The 23,983-nt window shown below is 51.5% G+C and overlaps 1 protein-coding gene across 2 annotated transcripts in view; it reads right to left on the bottom strand.

The window, feature by feature from the left end:
- Positions 1–418: 418 nt before the first annotated feature.
- TTC6 (tetratricopeptide repeat domain 6) overlaps positions 419–23,983 on the bottom strand; it is a 1,585,904-nt gene continuing 1,562,339 nt past the window's right edge. The window contains exons 31-32 of one of the 2 annotated variants that reach the window (XM_078659351.1): positions 21,218–21,443; positions 421–3,782 (exon numbers count right to left, since the gene is read on the bottom strand). In XM_078659351.1, coding sequence (XP_078515477.1) covers positions 3,646–3,782; positions 21,218–21,443 — 363 coding nt within the window. In that variant the 3' untranslated portion in view covers positions 421–3,645. Of the gene's footprint in view, positions 3,783–21,217; positions 21,444–23,983 lie in introns of both variants that reach the window. The other variant, XM_078659352.1, reaches the window with a different exon arrangement.

A 23,983-nucleotide genomic window follows, 5' to 3' on the forward strand; every position in this document is an offset into this window, starting at 1 on the left:
AGCATGAGATGTGACTTACAGTGCACAAAGAGAATCCAAGAGCAGGCAGAGGACAGAGCAAATGAGAGAGCAGACATATGAGACAGGGGTAAAATATAGAATATAAAGAGGAAAAGAGAGAAACAGATCACACACAAAATGCATGAGGATTTATAGCACAAGAGGACAATCAAGGAACAGAGGGGCATATTATCAAGGGGGTTTATCTCCGCTTTTTTGGCTTTAAAAGCCAAGAAAGCGGAGATAAAATTATCTCCCTATTACCTAGCTGTCGCTAACACCAGTTAGCGACAGCTAGTAGGAGATAGCTACCATCTTGGGCCCCACTTTGCATGTCAGTGATATTTATCACTAATGACATGCAAAGTGGGCGTGCCAAGATGTTAGCGACTGGAAACAGTCGCTAACATCGCTATCTCCTATTACCAACTTTTGGAGATATTCGCGCTAAGCGCGAATATCTCCAAAAACTAACACCTGCCCTGAGCAGTTCTTAGCCATGTTATCCAATGGGAGGTGGATAACATGGCTAAGAGCATTAGCTCGGTAATGCCTGAATATCGCTGACTTTTCAGCGATATTCATGCATTGCGGCCGTTTTTTATCGCATTTGCGATAAACCTTGATAATAGCAAGGTTTATCTGCGATAATTTCTGACGATGCTTAGGGTTAAAAAATTCGTTGCTAAGCATCGTTAGCGATAAATATCGCTTAACGTTGGTAATATGCCCCAGAGAGAGCAAGAGACGGCAAACAAGATGCAGAAACAGGACCAGCCAACAACACAGACTATGAGAGGGCAGTCAAAGAGAGCACAGAGGCTCTGAGAATGAACACAGAGGACACAGGTACTATATGGAGGCAAAATGAGGACCCAAAATGTGGAGAGAGCAAATGGAGAGTGTGAGAGCTGACCAAGAACAAAGTGCAGAGAGACCACACAGAGGAAGATGGCAGCTAGAGAACAGAGAGAGCTTCTGGGAGCAGAGAGAGCACATAAAGTGTATGACAGAAAGCAGAGCATAGAAAGATGTAGGAAAGAGAACAGAGTGTGGGAGAGCGGACTGAGAACAAAGTGCATAGCGGGCATAGAAAACATACAGAGAAACACAGCACAGAAAGAAAAGAATGTTGGACTGAGTACGGGAACTAGAGCAAAGTAAGTAATGAGGCACACAGAACAAAGAGATGAAGACAGTAAAGACAGAACAGAGTGTGGGACTGAGCGTAGGAACAAGAACGAACTGAGTAATGAGGCATAAAGAACATAGACAGGAAGAGAGAGAACAGAGTGTGGGACTGAGTATGGGATCAAGAACAAAGTGCGTGATGAGGCATAAAGAACATAGGGCCTGATTCACAAAGGTAAACTGACACGAAAGTCTAACGTTGTGGATTTCGTTATTCACAAAGGGTATTTACAAGTAGTAAAGTTAGACTTTTGTCTCAGTTAAACTTAAGTTTTGGTCTTAGGTTTAACTAAGACCAAAAGACCTTAGACAGCAGAGAGAGAACAGAGTGTGGGACTGAGTATGGGAACGAGAACACAGTATGTGGGATAGAGAATAAAGTGCACGATGAGGCAAAGAGAACATGCATAGGAAGGCAGCAGAGAGAACAGTGTGGGATCGAGAAGACAGTGCATGATAAGACATAAAGAACACAGAGAGGAAGATGGCAGAGATAACAGTGTGTGGTCGAGTGTGGAGACACGAACAAAGTGTATGTTGAGGCGCTAATAACATAGAGAGACAGACGGCAAAGTGTGGGATAACAGTGTGTGATGAGGCATAGAGAACATACAGTGGGAGACAGCAGAGAGAGTGTGGGGTTGAGAAAACAGTGCGTGATGAGACAGAGGAAGACAGCAGAGAGAGAAAAGAGTGGGGTTGAGAAAACAGTGTGTGATGAGACAGAGAGGAAGACAGCAGTGTGAGTGTAGGGTTAAGTGTGGGAACGAGAACAAAGCGTATAATGAGGCACAAACAATATACTGAGGAAGACATCATAGAGCGAACAGAGTGTGAGATCGAGAACAAAGTGTGTGAAGAGGAATGGAGACCATACAGAGGAAAACGGCAGAGAAAACCCCAGGCAGTCGAAGAGTTGACAGAACCCTTAAAGTTTATGACAGTGTACAGCGAATATACAAGGCAGGAGGGCAGCTATGGAAGACGTTGGACAGAAATGACTAGAGGGGACACTCCAGAAGAAAGGCACAGTGCACTCATCTATGGGCAGTGTGCGTTTGTTCGTGGACACTGTGCTAATGTGGAGCACTGTGTCCTTTTTTGTAGATGACAAACAACATATATTTGCATCAACATTGACACGTCTGAAGTGTAACGTGAGTTCCTCTGGAACCAGGCCTGAGCTGATGTAGGATGTATGGAGTTGTTTACCTTAAAACCGGAACTATGAAGCAGGAGTGAATCGACACAGATTCTCAACATATTAGTAGTTGACATAGTCCCTCTGGACAAGAGAGAGATGACTTAATACCCTTACAGGAAGGAGTGATTTGGCAACGGCCCTCTAGAATATGGAGTGAGCTTGAGTATCTCATCTGGAGAGTGGGGGGAGTTGAAACTGACCCTCTGAAGTTTGGAGTAAACCAATGTAGTGCTTCTGCACTAAGCCGAGTTAGGGACCTCTGGAGTGCGGATGAGCTGTGATGGCCTTTCTAGAGAGTAGAGTGAGCTTGACTACCCTTACTGTAGCGTGGAGTGAGCTGTGGCAGCACCTCTGGAGACTGATTTGAGCTGAAGAGGTGCTTCTGTAGTATGGAGAAAGCTGTTGGTTGCCTCTCAGCAGTGACCTGAGGTGAGACCCTCTGGAATACAGATGAGAGCTGTGGTGACCCTTCTGGAGAGGAGTGAGCTTAGGAGGCTTCTCTGGAGCAAGGAGTGGGGTAAGGTGGCCCGTCTGGAGAACGGATGAGCTGTGGTGACCCTTCTGGAGAGGAGTGAGCTTAGAAGGCTCCTCTAAAGCACAGAATGAGGTAAAGTGGCCCGTCTGGAGAACGGATGAGCAGTGGTGTCCCTTCTGGAGAGGAGTGAGCTTAGGAAGCACCTCTGTTGCATGGAGTGAGCTAAGGTGGCCCCTCTAGAGTACGGATGAGCTGTGGTGACACTTCTGGAGAGGAGTGAGCTAGGAGGCTCCTCTGGAGCAAGGAGTGGGCTATGGTGGCCCCTCTGGAGTACGGATAAGCTTTCGTGTCCCTTCTGGAGAGGAGTGGGCTTAGGAGGCTTCTCTGGAGCAAGGAGTGGGGTAAGGTGGCCCGTCTGGAGAACGGATGAGCTGTGATGTCCCTTCTGGAGAGGAGTGAGCTTAGGAGGCTTCTCTGGAGCACGGAGTGAGGTAAGGTGACCCCTCTGGAGTACGGATAAGCTGTTGTGCCCCTTCTGGAGAGGAGTGGCTTAGGAAGCACCTCTGTCGCATGGAGTGAGCTAAGGTGGCCCCTCTGGAGAACGGATGAGCTGTGGTGACCCTTCTGGAGAGGAGTGAGCTTAGAAGGCTCCTCTGGAGCATGGAGTGAGCTGAGGTGGCCCCTTTCATTTGTAGAATGAGCAATGGTGTCCACTCTGGTGCATGGAGTGAGCCGAGGTGGCCCCTCTGGAGCAGTAAGTTGATAGATTGATACTTCACTTCCTGTTACAAGATTCCTGTAGCATCACAGCTCGCTTATAATCTAGAAGAGCTTCATCCCTGAGCCCAAGTCTGAGACGAATGTCAGCTCTCAGCTTATACATGAAGGCGTCGTCAACCTGAAGAGACAGAGCTGCAGAGAGAGGACACAAGAAAAAAATACATGAGAAGTGAATTCTAGAGTAGCCACCAGTCACAGCACAAACATGGGCACCGCTCAAGGGAAAGTGCAGCACTGTTGATGTCCTATCTCAAAGGCAAGTCTCCAAAAAGATAACAGCCAAAGCTGCAACAAGCATCAATACACAAAGCAATTGGGGAATCGCCCTCGCTGTTCTGGCGTTCATGAACATGAACGCCAGAACAGCGAGGGCGATTCAGCCGCTTGATTCTTATTAGACACGCACCCGTGTCTTTACCGGATACTCCCGGAGTCACATTTCTATTCCTTACGACATAAACGAAAGGCAAGTGCACGACACCTTCGCCTGCCTAAATAATTTGATTACTCTGGCGTTCCCTCACCATTAAAGAGCTTTAAAACTATCGGCCTTACCAAGGGTCTCTCATCCACTTTCCAATACCTAATACTGATTTTGAACGTGGTTACCCTTCCGGGTTGGAATTATCACCGGAATTGGGCCTTACCCACCTGGGATACAGCCATTGAGCCCTGAAGAGTTGTAGAAAAACTTTTTTATGTCTACATCGAAACACGTGTCGGCTGGCTGTTTATTTTCTCTAACCTTGATGACCTATTAAAAGGAGAAAACCAACTCCAGAACCTTTGTGGGACCTATTCCTTTGTTTATTCTCTTGCATTTACTTAACACATTATGTGTATATACTGTCCTGAGTGCACAGGAATTTGTGTTTTCTTTGTGTTTGTGTGACCTGGTTTCACACAAAATTCGAGGGGTTCAAGGGTCTCCCCTCGCCTGCCAGCACCACTAACTGATTTATTAATTAAGCACTAAATATTACGTCAACACAGCTTGAGCACCATTAATTCCTGTATACTTAAAACCCGTTCCTTGTGTTAATTTAACAGTGTTCTTTTGACACTCTGGCACCCTTGAAATTGCATTCTCAATTGAGAATCGCAAATTGAGAATGTCTTCCCATTCATTGCTATGGGCCTCTAGTCCATAGGAATGAATGGGAAGGTATTCCTTATTTGCAAATCTCAATTTGTGATGCGCAAATAAGGAATATGTGGGATTCACAAAATTATTTGCAAATCCCACATACATTGCATTTTGCGATTCTTAAATTGCGATTCGCAGAAAATCGCAATTTGAGATTCGCAAAACTGTATTTTGTTACATATAGCCCTTAATTTCTTACAGATGAAAAGGAATCACACAGAACAAGGTTATCCTTGGCGGCTTTGATCTGCACTGGGGAAATGAGGACGACTGGCGGGCTTGCAAGTGGCATCAATCTTAGACACCTCTTGTGAAAGACTCCTCCCAGAGCAACCACATCACAGCACCAGAGGAAGGGTCAAGCCAGAAGACCCCGTTTACTGGTCAGTTTCCTGTATAATCTTCTTCACACAACCTTCGAAAAAGATCAGTAAGAGAGGTCAACCGAGAAGACTGAAAGAGTGCATTGGAGACCTCTAAAGTATCAAGAAGACTGAAAGAGTGCATTGGAGACATCTAAAGTATCAAGAAGACTGAAAGAGTGCATTGGAGACATCTAAAGTATCATTATCAATACCTTCGAACACAGTCAACCGTGCCTGAGAACAGAGGCCTCCAAAAAAGGAAGAGACTGAAAAATAAAACATCTGTGCACTGGACCTCGACAATGTTAAAGAAGAAAGAAAGTCTCAAACCGACGGAAAGACATTGCGTCAAAATCCAATTACCTCGAATCTAGAAATGAAAAGTTACAAAAAGTAACAACCAAAGCAAAGACAGTCAGAGTAGACATCGAAAGAGCCACAAGCCACGTCAAAAAGAGGGCTGAGAGAGTGAAGTGTCACAACACACCTTTAAATGCAACTACCATCAATAACCCTAAAGAGAGGTGTGAAGAACCAGCAATCGTTGCATGAAAAGGGAGTGGGATTGACCTCTCACTCATCTCAAATCCAGAAGAGGAGTCCCACTTGAACCAAACGCCTGCTCGTTACATTTCAGAGAAGTATCACAAAGGAAGATCTTACAGACCATTGCTTAAGCTAGACACACTCTCATTTCACCCAACACATGAATTCAAACTTACTCGAAGAAATGTCATGCCATAATGCAATGTTCAACCAACCTCATTCAATTCTAGACTGCTGTGAGAAGCTAGTAACAGACAAACATTTGAAAAACTTCCACCCAGTCTAGAATGTTCCATTTCTAGATAAAGTAATAGAAAGCTGTGTGGCAAAGTAGCTTGCAGAACACATCTCAAACAGCAACCTACTAGTCGGATATCCATCGGGATGGAGAGAAGGCTGCAGCAAGGAATCAGCCATTGTGAGCACTCTTGACGGTGCTCGTAAGAGTTCAGACTCGCGACACTCATGACTTCTCGCTCTGCAAGACCTCTGTGCGGCATTTCACCAGTAAACCTCTTCACTCTCCTCAATATCCTTAGCGAACCGAGGGGCTTTGACTGCTTAGTCCGTAACTGATTCACGTGTTATCTGGAAACCAAGGGGGAGAATAAGAAATGCCAACTCCTTCTTAAACACCTCTTTGTAAATCCAGGGAGCCCCACAACGTTGGGTGGTAGCACCAACACTCGTCCACCTGTACACGGGACTTCTCGCCACACTTCTCAACACTCGAAAAATCCTGTACCATCTCTACCCTGATCATCATCACCCCAGCACTTGACAAAACTTGAATAGCTGGATTACTAAAAGATATGCAGTGTCCGTTGCCTGTGGCGCGTCCACTGCTCGTCCCTGCAGCGATTGCCCTGTTCTCTCAGGGGGCTGGTTGACCCATGGGGTAGAAAATGTCTAGACCGTCCACAAACATGACTTGCACAATGGTGCAGAGGAAAAGCACCTGGTGATCTGCGGAAACAGAAGCAAGACTGAGTTATTCCCCTGCTCTCCTGGGTTTTAAACACCCCAGTGATCCACTTGACCACAGAAAGCCCCTCATCACCATCTTCAGGATGCTTTGGGTTTGTCTTGCCATGAGCTACCGTTGGACATCGTGGACTCCAAAGAGTTTCGACAAACGACAGAAGCATTCACAGGACACCGACTCTACTTGTACTCAATGGCGGAGATGACTTTGTGATTACTCAGAACACCAAGGCAGCTTCACAAGGAGTTCATATTCACCCTTCAACACGGTACTGGTATGCCTTTCAGGTGCCACCATATGTACTTCATGGCGTGAGGGCTACTGGGCAGATAGTAGATATTTGTGCCCTAATACACATGTAGGCATCATACATTGGAAAAGCCAACTGAAGGGAAACAGCCAGCGGAGTGAAGAGATGTCCCGCCTCTGCCAGTAAACAGGACACAGTTTTAGGGTCAGTTCATTTGGAGTCCTGTCGAGCTGAAGGACTCGTTTGAGGATGCGGATGGCCTTCCTTGCCGCTACCACTGGTTTATGTTTTGATTCGTGTCCCGGATATATCCACGAGTTACCTGATGTGGAGTAGACTTCCATGGGCGTCAGCTTCGCCGGTCCCACTTTCAGACAGATCTATTCTATTTCTCCTAATTGAGGAAACGCGATGCCTCCCGACGTCTTCCTACCTCTCTGCGCAAGTTTTTTCGCCAGCATTGCTAAGGTATATGCAGGAAGACTCTCCCATCGAGTGGTTTACGCTGATTTCCTGGGTATTTTGCTGCATTAACTTCACAACGCATTTAGTTCCTTTTATTGGACAGGTCTATGCAGGAAGACCATCCCATTGAGGGGTCTCCGGTGATGTCCTGGGCTTTTCGTTACATCAGCTTTATGACGCATGAAGTCCCTGTTATAAGTCAGCATTTGTCTACAGTTGGCACCCAGACCCTTTGGCCACCGCTCATTTTTTAGCGCCCTGAAGAAGGTGCGACCTGAACATTGGGATCATCACCGAAACGCGCGTCGGCGCAAGCTCTGGAGACCAATGATAGGACCACTGTATACGGTCACTGTATTGTAGCAGTGCATTAAGTTATTGGAGAAAGTACTAACTTATGATATCGAGATATATGATATTACTATTCCAAGGCAAGACCCATCCCTCATCACCGTTCCGGCTCAGACTCTCCAGACAGCGGTACCATCTGGTGTTTTTAAAATGTGTTGATTGTATGTTGTTTGAATGTGGTTTGCCTGGAAGTGTTCATCAGAGGTCCTGATAATCTCAATTTTGGTGTCTATTTTCTGTCATTTTTCTTTAGTCATCTATATATGAGCATATTCAGATTTGACTATACACTGTTTAAACCATTTTATATTCAATATTTATAATAAAAATCCTGGTGTAACATAAGTGCCTGTACTGTAGTGCCTTGGCTTTCTTAAGACTCCGTGAGCGCTATGAAGATGGCGAGAGAGTCTGCCAGTTAACAGTCTTCAGAAGCTCTCCTGGTTCCACAGAGCCTCTTGGGGGTCCTTGGGGTGGAGTTCACTGTTGGAGCCCCCCCTCCTGAGACTGCATGCTTTGTAGATACTTAGGGGGGGCTCTCTCAAGACACACACAGACCATCCTGCAGGGTCCCCTGCCTCCCTGCCTGCCTCATCTGAGGTCAGTCGCATACCTCGTACCTCCACCTCATTGAGGGAATGAGTGCCTGGAGCCATGGTGACCGTGGGACACTCAGCCGAAGCTGTGCTGCCGCAGCCGTGGGCATGGCCGCCGGCCCCGTGTCTGCAGAGGGTCACAGTAGAGTGGAAAGGAGCGAGACCAGACGGCAGAGACCCCTCGGACCCGAGCTCGACCCAGACTGATAGAACTCATCCACCTCTTGGAAGCGATCATGAGTCCTCAAGTCCAACTCACCTCTGAGGTCGCCAAAGAGTCGCCATTGATTCTGTACGGTGAGGTGGTGAAGGGAGAGAGAGAGAGACTGACTGACTGACTGACTGACTGAGGGTGAGTGCATGCCCTCGTTAGTGGGATTGCACCAGGCCTGCTCGCAGAGGCTTCTATAAAGCCAATGAGTGAGTCATTCGCCCAGACTGGACCCTCGCTGCGTTCACCCTCATTCCCTCACATCCTCAGTCCTCTTTCTCCTCCATTAAACTCAGGTCAGAAGAGGACCAGACATTCTGGGCCAGGAGCACCGAAGCTTCCGCCTCCCAGTGGAGCCTGCCCAGGCCCACTCTGAAGAAAGCTCTCCATCCCTGGCAGCCGCCTCCACCATCATCATCAACACTTCTTCCTGGTGGAGCTGCCCCTCGCCCCTCGAAAGAAACCATCATCATCCCCTGCTCAAGAAACTAACCACAGACCCATGTACAAACCTGCAGGTACCGTCCACCTACAGACCGCAGGCACCGTCTACCTACAGACCCACAGGTACGATCCACCTACAGACCCACAGGTGTCGTTCACCTACAGACCACAGGCACCATCCATGTACAGACCCACAGGTGTCGTTCACCTACAGACCGCAGGCACCATCCATGTACAGACCCACAGGTGTCGTTCACCTACAGACCGCAGGCACCATCCACCTACAGACCCACAGGAACCATCCACCTACAGACCCACAAGTGTCGTTCTCCTACAGATCCACAGGTGTCGTTCACCTACATACTGCAGGCACCGTCCACCTACAGACCCTCAGGTACCATCCACCTAGAGACCCACAGGCACCGTCCACCTACAGACCACAGACACCATCCACCTACAGACCCACAGGTACCATCCACCTACAGACCCACAGGTGTCGTTCACCTACAGACCACAGGCACCATCCATGTACAGACCCACAGGTGTCGTTCACCTACAGACCGCAGGCACCATCCACCTACAGACCCACAGGAACCATCCACCTACAGACCCACAGGTGTCGTTCTCCTACAGATCCACAGGTGTCGTTCACCTACATACTGCAGGCACCGTCCACCTACAGACCCTCAGGTACCATCCACCTAGAGACCCACAGGCACCGTCCACCTACAGACCACAGACACCATCCACCTACAGACCCGCAGGTACCGTCCACTTACAGACCGCAGGGATCGTCCACCTACAGACCCACAGGCACCGTCCAACTAAGGACCAGCAGGTACCGTCAACCTACGGACCCGCAGGCACCGTCCACCTACAGACCACAGGCACTGTCCACCTACAGACCACAGGCACTGTCCACCTACAGACCGCAGGCACTGTGCACCTGCAGACCCGCAGGCACCGTCCACCTACAGACCACAGGCACCGTCCACTTACAGACTGCAGGGACCATCCACCTATAGACCACAGGCACTGTCCACCTATGGATCACAGGCACTGTCCACCTACAAACCCGCAGGTACCATCCACCTATAGACCACAGGCACTGTCCACCTACAGACCAGCAGGCACCATCCACCTACAGACCACAGGCACTGTCCACCTACAGACCGCAGGCACTGTGCACCTGCAGACCCACAGGCACCATCCACCTACAGACAGCAGGCGCCGTCCATCTACAGACCGCAGGCACCATCCACGTACAGACACACAGGCACAGTCTACCTACAGAGCAGAAGGCACCGACCATCTACAGACCGCATGCACCATCCACGTACAGACCCACAGGCACAGTCCACCTACAGACCGCAGGTACCGTCCACCTACAGACCCTCAGGTACCATCCACCTACAGACCCACAGGTGCCGTTCACCTACAGACCGCAGGCACCGTCCACCTACAGACCGCCAGGCACGGTCCACCTACAGACCGCCAGGCACCATCCACCTACAGACCGGAGGCACCGTCCAACTACAGACCGCAGACACCATCCACTACAGACCGCAGGCACTGTTCAGCTACACACCACTGGCACCGTCCACCTACAGACCTGCAGGCACCATCCACCTACAGACCCACAGGCACAGTCCACCTACAGACCACAGGTACCGTCCACATACAGACTCACAGGCACAGTCCACCTACAGACCACAGGTACCGTCAACCTACAGACCCTCAGGTACCATCCACCTACAGACCCACAGGCACAGTCCACCTACAGACCACAGGTACCATCCACCTACAGACCCTCAGGTACCATCGACCTACAGACCCACAGGTGCCGTCCACCTACAGACCCACAGGTACCGTCCACCTACAGACCCTCAGGCACCACCCACCTACAGAGTCACAGGTGCCCTTCACCTACAGACCGCAGGCACCATCCACGTACAGACCCACAGGAACTGTCCACCTACAGACCCACAGGTACTGTCCACCTACAGACCCACAGGTACCGTCCACCTACAGACCCACAGGTGCCATCCACCTACAGGCCCACAGGTACCGTCCACCTACAGACTGCAGGCACCGTCCACCTACAGACCACAGGCACCGTCCACCTACAGACCCTCAGGAACTGTTCACCTACAGACCCACAGGTGCCGCCCACCTACAGACCCACAGGTGCCGTCCACCTACAGACCCACAGGTGCCGTCCACCTACAGACCCACAGGCACCGTCCACCTACAGATCCTCAGGAACCATCCACCTACAGACCCACAGGTGGGATGATGAAATACCCAGCTGCTCCTGGACACCAACCTCACATATGCTGGCTTTCTTCCGCGGCTGGCCTTTCGCCGCAAACATACCGACAAGAGTTTAGCCCTGAAGGAAAAAAGCCACACGATCGGTAAAATTTGCATCCATTTCATTTAGGGAGCAACTGCAACAGGAGACGCAGAGAGAAGAGTCACCATCATTCTTTGCAGCCAGACCGGCTTTGGCGAAAGCCCAGCCGCGGAAGAAAGCCAGCCGCTTGATGCGGACCCATGATGGCGCCCAATGGTGCTATCAGCATATGGGAGGTCGGTGTCCAGGAGCAGCTGGGTAAAGACAATAGGACACCCAGTGCAACATTTCATCAGCCCACAGGAGTTTTAACAATTTTGCTTATTTTCACTGCTTCAATGATGAACTCACTCGAGAATATTGGTTCATGCACTGCAAGATCCAGGAGGCCATTTGATGTGACCACGCCCACGGAGGCAGGCTCTTTAAATATAGTGCGTGCTCAATCATCAGTGCTAGCAGATGCCATTGAGAAAGGGAAAGGATTCCCGAAACCGGTCTGGCTGCAAAGAATGATGGTGACTGTTCTCTCTGCGTCTCCTGTTGCAGTTGCTCCCTAAACTAAATGGATGCAAATGTTACCGATCGTGTGGCTTTTTTCCTTCAGGGCTAAACTCTTGTTGGTATATATATATATATATATATAAATATATATACACACACGCACACACGCACACACACCTGGTGTGGTTCTCCTTTCATTTGATCATTCATGAGATTATAGACTGCTAAAACAAGCTGCTTTACATTCATTCAAGACTTAGCCTGAAGGTTGCTCTCCACAGCTACCACTAGGATAGCTTTCTATAAAGGTTGTCTTTAAACTATCACCTCTAAGGGGCTGTTTGGACTGGTACAAGGTGCCCACTATAACTAGTGGACAGCATATGCCAGGCCAAGTTCTCACACCCACAGGGTCTGTTCACCTACAAACCCACAGATGCCCACATCCACCTACAGACACATAGGCGCCATGCACCCACAGGTGCCGTCATCTATACACCCTCAAGGAGTGGGCTTGGATATGAGGTATTATATATCAATGGGATACCCAATGGGCTACTAGACCTGGGTTACGAATACGGTACAGTAAAGAAGTGGTCAAGTAGCACAAATTGCTTATAGCAGAAAGCAAACAACTACTTGGATTCACAATACCGATTCTAGATGTCACATTTGTACACCGTGGGAAATTGCTTGGCAATCATTGGATCGCTACGCAAAATTCTTCCTCTTCTACCATCTCAAGTTCGGGCCCTTGTTGTTCAGAGTACAGTCTTGAGTAGACTGGACTACTGTAATGCCCTCTTGCTTGAATCTCCTAAGTCTCTGCTGGACAGATTGCTGAGAATACAGTCTGCCGCAGCTAAACTTGCTCTGGGATGGCCGAGACGTTCCTCGTCCTCCAGGGCTCTTGCAGAACTCCATTGGCTGCCGGTGGGACAGAGAATTAAGTTTAAATCTCTCTGTCTTGTATTCAAAGCTCTGCATGGGATGGGTCCTACTGCGCTACAGAGAAAGTTTGAGTGGTATGCCCCAGTTAGAAATCTTCGCTCTGCTTCAGCTGGACTAGTTAAGGTAGCCAGATTTAGGAAAGCTAGAACTGGGGGCAGAACCTTCGCAGTTGCGGCGGCCAAACTGTGGAATGGATTGCCTCCGGAAGTAAGACATATTAGTGAGCTCTTACCCTTCAGGAAAAGGGTAAAAACTCTGTTATTTCCTAATGTTTAGTTGACATACTGTTTGCCACTGGTTGCCAACACCTTTCTGTTGTTTGCTTACCCATTGTGCACTTGGAGTTCTCTTAGCGCCAGGATGCCGTAAGGTGATAGAGCGCTCTATAAATGAAATAAATAAATAAATAATAAATAAATAAATGTATGCAATTTATTTGCATTTAAAATAGCGACTCTCAGTATTGGCAACGCAGTTGCTCTTTCATCTTAAGTGAAATCAAAACCTGAGACCTGAGTGCACCTGGGAATCTGTCCCGCACTCTGAGAGCCTGTGCGCCCCCCATCCTGCCGAGCCAAGTGAGCTCTGCCCGACTGCGCCGCAAAGAGCATCGTGATGGCCTGCCCCGCCTGGCCTAAACACTGCGACCTGCTGCAATCTCAATCCAGAGCTCGCACCGCAAGGAAGGACCGTCCGGTCCAAACAACGTGAGTCTGTGGCCCCCGAGCTACGGAGCACACCGTGAAGACCGACTGCATCGGAGCTCGCCTCTCCAGGACGACGCCCTGCTGACAGCGCCTCGCAGCTGGATTCACCGCAAGCTGCCGCCCCCTCCCTCTTCAACCGCGGGACGGACTGGGAGATCAAGAAATCCCAACACACTGCTGCCCTCCGAGTGCGGGATCTACTGTGCCCTCGAGCCGTAGCTCGCCACGAAGGAGAAGCGCACCGCGACGTGGGACGCCCGATCTCCGCCTGTGTGATCCGCCCCGCACCCCTACGAACCAAAGGTACTGTACTTAAAGCCGCAGTACAAGTCGCATTGAAGCGAAGCTCGCACCGCCTGTGTGCCCCGAGGCACCTGGTACGCCTCGACTTGTGCGCTGTGCCAGTCTCGCCTCCCACTGCCTGTCTAAACCCGAGGCCCCTGGTACGCCTCGAGCGGTGCACACACCCTGCGGGCAGTAGTGAACGTCCTTGGGTCCATCCGAGTCGCACAGGCTTAGTACGACACGTACCCCTTGTCTGGCCCAGCTGGGGTGTACGCGTGTCACGCGAGATGCGTGAGAGTTAGTAGGGCCTTCGGTGTAAGCGTCTCACGCGAGATGCGTGAGATTTGGTAGGGCCTTTGCCAATAATCGTACGGGGCGCACAGAAGCGTTCCAGCGAGAGGGCCCAGACTTTAACTATACAGCACCTGGCCCCTAAAGACAGTGCCTAACGAACAGGGAAGGGGTTTTGAGAAATACTTAACCCTTTTAAGACAGAACATTGCATATTAAGACCTGTGGCATATTGAAAGTAACTGGAACCATCTGTAAAGCATTAAGACTGTATTTGAAGCTCATGGAAAGTTTATATAAAAGACATATATTTTTACAGATCATCAGTCTTGTGTCTCTGTGTGGAGGGTTGGTAGTTATTGTGTATGATATTGCAAATGCTTAACCACATGTGCTCCTGAGATTAGCTTTGACTGCTTGCGCCACACTACCTAGAGGGTGAGCAGGGGTTATTTCTGGAGAGTAATCCTTTGCCCTGACTTAGAGGAAAGGGTCCCTGCTTGTCGCTAGTACATACTTGCGCCAACCAGAGACCCCCAACTCTAACAGTAACGTAGGAAAAGGAATACCCATGGCAACCGGCATATTTACATAAATGTATAAATATATAAATATGTGTGGATAGAACTAGCCAGGACCATGAAACATGTCCATATAGGATTATATCTAGTACAGTAATGGCACACAGTAAATGCATTAGAAGAGGAGAAACACCATGAAACCCTCCCAAAGAGGTGGAAAACGCAGGACAACCCGTGGCGTACAGAAGATGGCACCAGTGAAAAACATTGAACACCGTACAACGGAGCAACAGGCGATGCCTGTAGCCCACAGGATCACAAGGCCCAGGTGAGATAAGCAGAGCTATATATTAGCATACAAGTACCCCACATGGAGTATGCACACCCCAAACAACTGGGAACACCTCTTAGGGCAAACCACATTCACAGGACCAGACACAGCAACCTGTGGAACACTGCCACAGCAGGTCAACTGTCAGCTCAATGCAAAATGCATCTAAAGGATGCCAATAAAGAGGTAATTACCCTCAACCATACCAAAAGAAGATTTAAGGCTTACTGCCTATCTTAAGCACAGAACGCATCTAAAGGATGCAAAATGAAAAAGTACCATGGTGGTAGACAGGCCTAAGTGGGAGGGCAAAAGCCCGCATGGAGGAGGTGCACCGCCGATTTGGCGTGAGCATCAAACAGCAAAACCCCATCAAAGGGTAAGTCAACCAGTCGCTCCCGGATATTGTCAGGGAAGACGCTATTTCGCAACAAAGCATGACGTCTTAGGGCAACAGAACCAGCCATAGCTCGGCCTAAAGAATCCGCAGTATCCAAGGCCAAGCGGATTGTGAATTCGGCAAGGTCACGGCCAACCCGCAGGAGATGAAGGAGGTCAACGCGAGCACCTTAAGAGGTGTCAGAAAGCAAAACCTCTCTGCAGAGTCCCACAGGGCAGAAGTAGCACGAGCCAAAACACACACTGCATTTAAGGCAGCACTAGAGGATGCAAAGATGTTCCTACCCCATGACTCACGCCATCTGGACTCCCGAGAGGGAGGAAGCATTAGTGGGGGCAGGAAGGGAAGACAGTCTGCAAAACAAACCATCGCACATCAGGGTGCCCAAAAAGGCAAACAGAATCATGTGGAGCAGGACGGTGGCGGTGCAAAACTGAACGAGCTACCGGATTACCTGAAGCAGGCCGAACCCAGGTACCCAAAAGGGCATCATAAAGGGAAGCCTCAAAGGGCAGGAGCGGCTCCACATTCCCAGACCCACAGAGAAGGACCTCCAGCAAAGGGTTCACAGACAAGGGGGCAGAAGGGGGTTGCATGTTTAAAATGAGTGTGGCCAAGGAGACCACGCTTAGAAAAGCCGCGGTAGCCCTCCGTGGAGGGGACAACAGCTCATCAGTGGGGGAGGGTTGTAAGCTAACCCTCCCAAGACACTGAAGGTGCGACCAATGACCCACTGAAGTGAGCCCCATTGAAGAATGAGGATCCTGATGGGGCTCTAGGGGCGGCGAAGAGCCTGCCAGATATGGGAGCTCCTGAGGAGGCTCCACAAATTCCAAGAGGGGCACTGGCAAGAATACCTCCAGAGTCGCTGGGCGTGAGAGCAATGCTGAACTCTCTCCGAAGGCCTTCAGAGCAGAGTCCAACACTCGGCGCTGACGTGACGCCAAAACGACGTGTGCTGGCGCCGATTGTGCCTCGTAAGTCACCGACTCGGCTGCATCCGGCATCGAGTCAGCGTCGTCCAGCTCTGAAACCACAACAAACTCCCCTTCTGAAGAAGGAGAAGGTGCTGGAGCCGGGGAGGAAAGCTTTCAGCGCTGCATAGGTGCCAACTCTGCCTCCACGACAGGCTCTGACTCCGGTGAAAGAAGCAGAGGCGGAGCCGGGGAGGCCAGTCTACGGCCCGGGCTCCAGAGAGGCGGCCCGCTGCCCAGAAGGCTGGGGTGAGCTCAAGGCAGGGCTATGTGCACCAGCAACCACCTGCGACGCCACAGGGAGCCCCGCAGGGCTATGCTGCGTGGCAGGGGTGCCGTGGGTCATAGAGGGGGACCCAGCTGGGCCGCATCCTGATGACTCCATGTGGACGGTAGAGGGGGACCCAACCGGGCCGCGCCCTGACAACACCACATCTCCGACGTCCCTGGGGGGGGGGGGGGGGGTGGCAAACGCTCAAGCGGCGCTGGGGGCGAACCCACCGGTGAGTCCGTCGGTGATCCCGTATGAAGCTGAGGCCCCGAGGATGCCCCAGGAACGGGAGAGGACCCAAGGGAGGCCTGCAAAGCCGCGGCATAGACCTCCATTTGGGCCCGACTTGCCCCCACACCCGGATAGGGTGGATAGAGGGGGAGCGACCGTCAGGAGCGCATGTCCAGAATGTTCCTGGAACCAGTGCCCCTGACAACAGAAGTAAGGGAGGTCGAAGACCTCAGCGACATGCACCTTGACGTACCGACAAGTGGTGAACAACGGCCCCGGGCCGCAGAGGGTAATCGACGGCGGAATCAGACAGTAGAGGGACCTGCCGGCGATGAAGAGGCTCGGGGACAAGACGACTCCGACCGGGACAGAAGTGCAGAGAGAAGCTTCATCTGGCGCTCCCGCTGGGACTTCGGCTGGAGGCGTTGGCAGGCATCGCAGTACGTGGAGTCGTGGTGCTCGCCCATACTCCACACACAAATAAGATGGGGGTCTGTCGCAGACATCTGCTGGGAACAGGAATTACAAGTTTTAAAGCCCGAAGGCATCGCACACTGTTCCTGACACGAAGCATCGAAAAGGGGGCCTGAAAACAGGCCAGAGAAACTGCTCACCCAGGACCCACGTTGCAAGTGGAAAAGAAGGTAACTGACGTCAGCGCCGGGAGGGACTTATATGACCTCGATGACGTCACATATGTGGACGACGTCAGGCGCAGAGATGCTGCTGCTAAAAATTTCCGGATCCAGTCTGATGCCTGGGTTCAGGAATCTGCGGCTAGATGTCTCTATCAGATGGCTGCCACTAGGGTCAACCGCCGTACCCTCTGACCTCGGACTCTCCTGTTCTTCCTTTCAGCCCGGCGTCTCAAGAGAGACTCAAGGCTGCAACTAGGACCAACCCCTGTACCCTCTGACCTTGAACGCTTTTGTTCTTCATTTAAGCCCAGCGTCTCAAGTGAGGCTAAGGCTGCCACTAGGGTCAACCTCTGTACCCTCTGACCTCGAACTCTGTTCTTCACTTCAGCCCAGAGTCTCAAGAGAGGGTGAAGCCTGCCGCTAGGGTCAACCGCTGTACCCTCTGGCCTCGAACTCTCCTGTTCTTCACTTCAGCCCAGCGTCTCAAGAGAGGCTAAGGCTGCCACTTGGGTCAACCTCCGTACCCTCTGACCTCGAACTCTACTGTTCTCAACTTCAGCCCAGCATCTGTAGAGAGGCTGAAGGCTGCCACTAGAGTCAACCTCCGTACCCTCTGACCTCGAACTCTCCTGTTCTTCACTTCAGCCCAGCATCTCAAGTGAGGCTGAAGGCTGCCACTAGAGTCAACCTCCGTACCCTCCGTACCCTCTGACATCGAACTCTCCGTTCTCAACTTCAGGCCAGCGTCTCAAGTGAGTCTGAAGGCTGCCACTAGGGCCAACTTCCGTACCCTCTGACCTCGAACTCTCCAGTTCTTCAGTTTCTGTTCAGTGCTCAGAAGTAGTCTCCCTCACCTGCAACACTTTATAAAACTCTTGCATATATAAATGAATGACACATGTTCATAACCGAAGGCATGGACTCAGAGCACAGCAATCAATGCTGCGCCAGCCTCTTGGGAGCCGCGAGCAGGAAACAGGCTCTTCAGAGGCAGACATCAGACAGACAGGCATTAGTGACTCACAGCCAGATGGATCATATTTATCCTAATGAATACATGTGTTTGCAGTGGGGCCTGGAGACGGCGGATATCGATTAATAGAAATATTCTGAAGAGCAGCATCTGGGCCTGGGGTGGAGGCGAGAAACATCCCCTGGGGCTGGAGCTCAGGGTCAGACACACGAGGCCCGGATGCCTCAGCCCTCCATCTGTCCCCTCCCAGGGGCTGCACTTTCATATCAGGACAGGCAGCAATTTCCATTTCAATCCGAGGGCATGCTGCACTTTTATAGCAGAATTTGTTGCATTTCCTTCCTGCTGGAGGCACACTGCACTTACTTTCCTTCAAAGGAATCCTGCACTTACTTTCCTTCAAAGGAATCCTGCACTTACTTTCCTTCGAAGGAATCCTGCACTTACTTTCCTTCAAAGGAATCCTGCACTTACTTTCCTTCAAAGGAATCCTGCACTTACTTTCCTTCAAAGGAATCCTGCACTTACTTTCCTTCGCAGGAATCCTGCACTTACTTTCCTTCAAAGGAATCCTGCACTTACTTTCCTTCAAAGGAATCCTGCACTTACTTTCCTTCAAAGGAATCCTGCACTTACTTTCCTTCGAAGGAATCCTGCACTTACTTTCCTTCGAAGGAATCCTGCACTTACTTTCCTTCAAAGGAATCCTGCACTTACTTTCCTTCAAAGGAATCCTGCACTTACTTTCCTTCAAAGGAATCCTGCACTTACTTTCCTTCGAAGGAATCCTGCACTTACTTTCCTTCGAAGGAATCCTGCACTTACTTTCCTTCGAAGGAATCCTGCACTTACTTTCCTTCGAAGGAATCCTGCACTTACTTTCCTTCGAAGGAATCCTGCACTTACTTTCCTTCGAAGGAATCCTGCACTTACTTTCCTTCGAAGGAATCCTGCACTTACTTTCCTTCAAAGGAATCCTGCACTTACTTTCCTTCAAAGGAATCCTGCACTTACTTTCCTTCAAAGGAATCCTGCACTTACTTTCCTTCAAAGGAATCCTGCACTTACTTTCCTTCGAAGGAATCCTGCACTTACTTTCCTTCGAAGGAATCCTGCACTTACTTTCCTTCGAAGGAATCCTGCACTTACTTTCCTTCGAAGGAATCCTGCACTTACTTTCCTTCGAAGACCATGCTGGGCTTCTCTCTCCATCAGACGTAAGCACTTCCCTTGCACCAGAGGACACACTGCACTATCTCTTCCATGATATCACACTCCGCACTGCTCTTTTCACTGGAGGGCAGGCTGCATCTTCCTTTCCACTGCTCACAAGGATGCATCCCCTCCCATCAATGGACACACTGCACTACCTGCTCCATCAGATAATATACTGCACTTTTCTTACTTCGGAGGACACACTGTGCTGCCTCTTAGTTGTGATGACAAACTGCACTTCTCTTCCCACCTATACAGCACTTCTGTATCCACTGGAGCATGGACCGCGCTGCCTCTTGCACGTGATGACAAACTGCACTTCCCTTGCTCCCAGAGGACACACTGCACTGTCCTGCCCATGATATCGCTCTGCACTGCTCTTTTCACTAGAGGGCAGGCAGCATCTTCCTTTACACTGCACGAGCAGATGCGCTGCCCTCCCATCAATGGACACACTGCACTACCTTGTGCATGAGATGCTAAACTGCACTTTGAATCCTTCGGAGGACACACTGTGCTTCCTTGTGCACCCAAGCAGTGCCCGTGAACTCACCCTTGTCGATGTCCTTCTCTGCCAGCTGGCACTGCTTGAGGGTGCTGTACAGTCTGCCACACATCATCTTCCTCCCTCACTCACTCACTCAAGATTACTCACTCATTCACACTCACTCACTGACAGTCTACAGGTTGCACCCAGACAGTGCCTGTGAACTCACCCTTGTCGATGTCCTTCTCCGCCAGCTGGCACTGCTGGAGGGTGCTGTACAGTATTCCACACATCATCTTCCTCCCTCACTCACTCACTCAAGATTACTCACTCATTCACACTCACTCACTGACAGTCTACAGGTTGCACCCAGACAGTGCCTGTGAACTCACCCTTGTCGATGTCCTTCTCCGCCAGCTGGCACTGCTGGAGGGTTCTGTACAGTATTCCACACATCATCTTCCTCACTCACTCACTCACTCACTCACTCAAGATTACTCACTCATTCACACTCACTCAATCTCAGTCCACTGGTTGCACCCAGACGGTGCCCGTGAACTCACCCTTGTCGGTGTCCTTCTCCACCAGCTGGCACTGCTGGAGGGTTCTGTACAGTATTCCACACATCATCTTCCTCACTCACTCACTCACTCACTCACTCAAGATTACTCACTCATTCACACTCACTCAATCTCAGTCCACTGGTTGCACCCAGACAGTGCCCGTGAACTCACCCTTGTCGATGTCCTTCTCTGCCAGCTGGCACTGCTTGAGGGTGCTGTACAGTATTCCACACATCATCTTCCTCACTCACTCACTCAAGATTACTCACTCATTCACACTCACTCACTGATAGTCTACAGGTTGCACCCAGACAGTGCCTGTGAACTCACCCTTGTCGATGTCCTTCTCTGCCAGCTGGCACTGCTGGAGGGTGCTGTACAGTATTCCACACATCATCTTCCTCACTCACTCACTCACTCACTCACTCACTCACTCAAGATTACTCACTCATTTACACTCACTCACTGACAGTCTACAGGTTGCACCTAGACGGTGCCCGTGAACTCACCCATGTCGATGTCCTTCTCAGCCAGCTGGTACTGTTGGAGGGTGCTGTACAGGTTGGCCCGGTTGAAGTAGACGGTGGCCGAGAAGGGACTGCGACTAATCACCCACTCGAAGTCCCTCATGGCTTCGGGCAGGTTGCACAGCAGCACGTTCGTGATGGCGCGATTCAGAGCTGCCGACTCATTGCTGGGATCCAGCTCGAGGGCCTTCGAGTAGTAATCTTTAGCCTGAAAAAGCCAAGCAGCATATCAGGGAAGGAAAGAGGTGGCGAGGCAACAACTGAAAGGGATAGTCGAGCGGAGCCAGAGTGGAGTCAAAGCTGAGCCACAGCCGAACTAGAACCAATGCCAAGTCAGAACCAGGCCAGAGTCAAGCTCGAACAGAGGCAAAGCTGAACCAAAGCCAGACCAGAGAGAGGCCAGAGCCGAGCTGGAACACAGGCAGAGCTGGGTCAGAACCAGGCCAAACCACACCTGTGCCAAGTCAGAACACAGCCAGTCAAGCTGGAATCGAGGCCCTACCTCCTGCCCTCTGTGGTCAGCTTGCCGCCCCTTCCCCCCTCCTGCTGCCCTCCGTTCTCCATCTGTGTGCCCTTGTACCCACCTCCTGGCCTCCATGGTCAGCTTGCTGCCCCTTCCCCCCTCCTGCTGCCCTCCGTTCTCCATCTGTGTGCCCTTGTAAATGTAATGTAAATTGATACTTGTATAGCGCACTACTCACCCGCAAGGGTCTCAAGGCGTTTGTACGAATACCGCTGTGGAACCCATCCTGGCTTTCCCTGTGAGGTGTCCACTCCTGGGCACCCCCAAGGTGGAGGCCAGGCATCCTTAGCATTGTGGGAGCCGTTGTGGAGATTAAGCAAGCTATTGCCCAGAGTTGCAGAGTGGGACTCCATGATTGGAATAGGCACCGAGGCGAGAATTATCAGGTCCGTGGAATTTTGAGCCCAAGACCGGCCGAGGCGGGAATTGAACCCTGGTCCCGGGCTAGACCTCTGCATCAGGGTCTGCCGCTCTAACCATTGAGCCACACTTCTCCTTGTCCGTACCTCCTGCCCTCTGTGGGCAGCTTGCTGCCCCTTCCCCCCTCCTGCTGCCCTCCGTTCTCCATCTTTGTGCCTTTGTCCATACCTCCTGCCCTCTGTGGTCAGCTTGCTACCCCTTCCCCCACTTGCTTGCCCTCTGTTCTCCATCTATGTGCCCTTGTCCGTACATTCTGCCCTCTTTGGTCAGCTTGCTGCCCCTAACCCCCTCCTGCTACCCTCCGTTCTCCATCTGTGTGCCCTTGTCCCCACCTCCTGCCCTCCATGGTCAGCTTGCTCCCCGTCCCCCCTCCTGCTACCCTCCGTTCTCCATCTGTATGCCCATGTCCCCACCTCCTGTCCTCCATGGTCAGCTTACTCCCCTTCCCCCCTTCTGCTGCCCTCCGTTTTCCATCTGTGTGCCCTTGTCCCCACCTCTTGTCCTCCATGGTCAGCTTGCTGCCCCTTCCCACCTCCTGCTGCCCTCTGTTCCCCATCTGTGTGCCCTTGTCCCCACCTCCAGCCTTCCATGGTCAGCTTGCTGCCCCTTCCACCCTCCTGCTGCCCTCCGTTCTCCATCTGTGTGCCCTTGTCCCCACCTCCTGCCCTCTGTGGTCAGCTTGCTGCCCCTTCCCCCTCCTGCTCCCCTCTGCTCTCCATCTATGTGCCCTTGTCCGTACCTCCTACCCTCTGTGGTCAGCTTGCTGCCCCTAACCCCCTCCTGCTACCCTCCGTTCTCCATCTGTGTGCCCTTGTCCCCACCTCCTGCCCTCTGTGGTCAGCTTGCTGCCCCTTCCCCCTCCTGCTCCCCTCTGCTCTCCATCTATGTGCCCTTGTCCGTACCTCCTACCCTCTGTGGTCAGCTTGCTGCCCCTAACCCCCTCCTGCTACCCTCCGTTCTCCATCTGTGTGCCCTTGTCCCCACCTCCTGCCCTCTGTGGTCAGCTTGCTGCCCCTTCCCCCTCCTGCTCCCCTCTGCTCTCCATCTATGTGCCCTTGTCCGTACCTCCTACCCTCTGTGGTCAGCTTGCTGCCCCTAACCCCCTCCTGCTACCCTCCGTTCTCCATCTGTGTGCCCTTGTCCCCACCTCCTGCCCTCTGTGGTCAGCTTGCTGCCCCTTCCCCCTCCTGCTCCCCTCTGCTCTCCATCTATGTGCCCTTGTCCGTACCTCCTACCCTCTGTGGTCAGCTTGCTGCCCCTAACCCCCTCCTGCTACCCTCCGTTCTCCATCTGTGTGCCCTTGTCCCCACCTCCTGCCCTCTGTGGTCAGCTTGCTGCCCCTTCCCCCTCCTGCTCCCCTCTGCTCTCCATCTATGTGCCCTTGTCCGTACCTCCTACCCTCTGTGGTCAGCTTGCTGCCCCTAACCCCCTCCTGCTACACTCCGTTCTCCATTTGTTTGCCCTTGTCCGTACCTCCTGCCCTCCGTGGTCAGCTTGCTGCCCCTTCCCCCCTCCTGCTACCCTCCCTTCTCCATCTGTGTGCCCTTGTCCGTACCTCCTGCCCTCCATGGTCAGCTTGCTACCCCTTCCCCCCTCCTGCTGTCCTCCGTTCTCCATCTGTGTGCCCTTGTCCGTACCTCCTAACCTCTGTGGTCAGCTTGCTGCCCCTTCCCCCCACTTGCTTGCTCTCTGTTCTCCATCGGTGTGCCCTTGTCCCCACCTCCTACCCTATGTGGTCAGCTTGTTGCCCCTAACACTCTCCTGCTACCCTCCATTCTCAATCTGTGTGCCCTTGTCCCTACCTC

Source organism: Lissotriton helveticus, chromosome 9, assembly GCF_964261635.1.
Source record: "Lissotriton helveticus chromosome 9, aLisHel1.1, whole genome shotgun sequence".
NCBI classification, from domain to species: domain Eukaryota; kingdom Metazoa; phylum Chordata; class Amphibia; order Caudata; family Salamandridae; genus Lissotriton; species Lissotriton helveticus.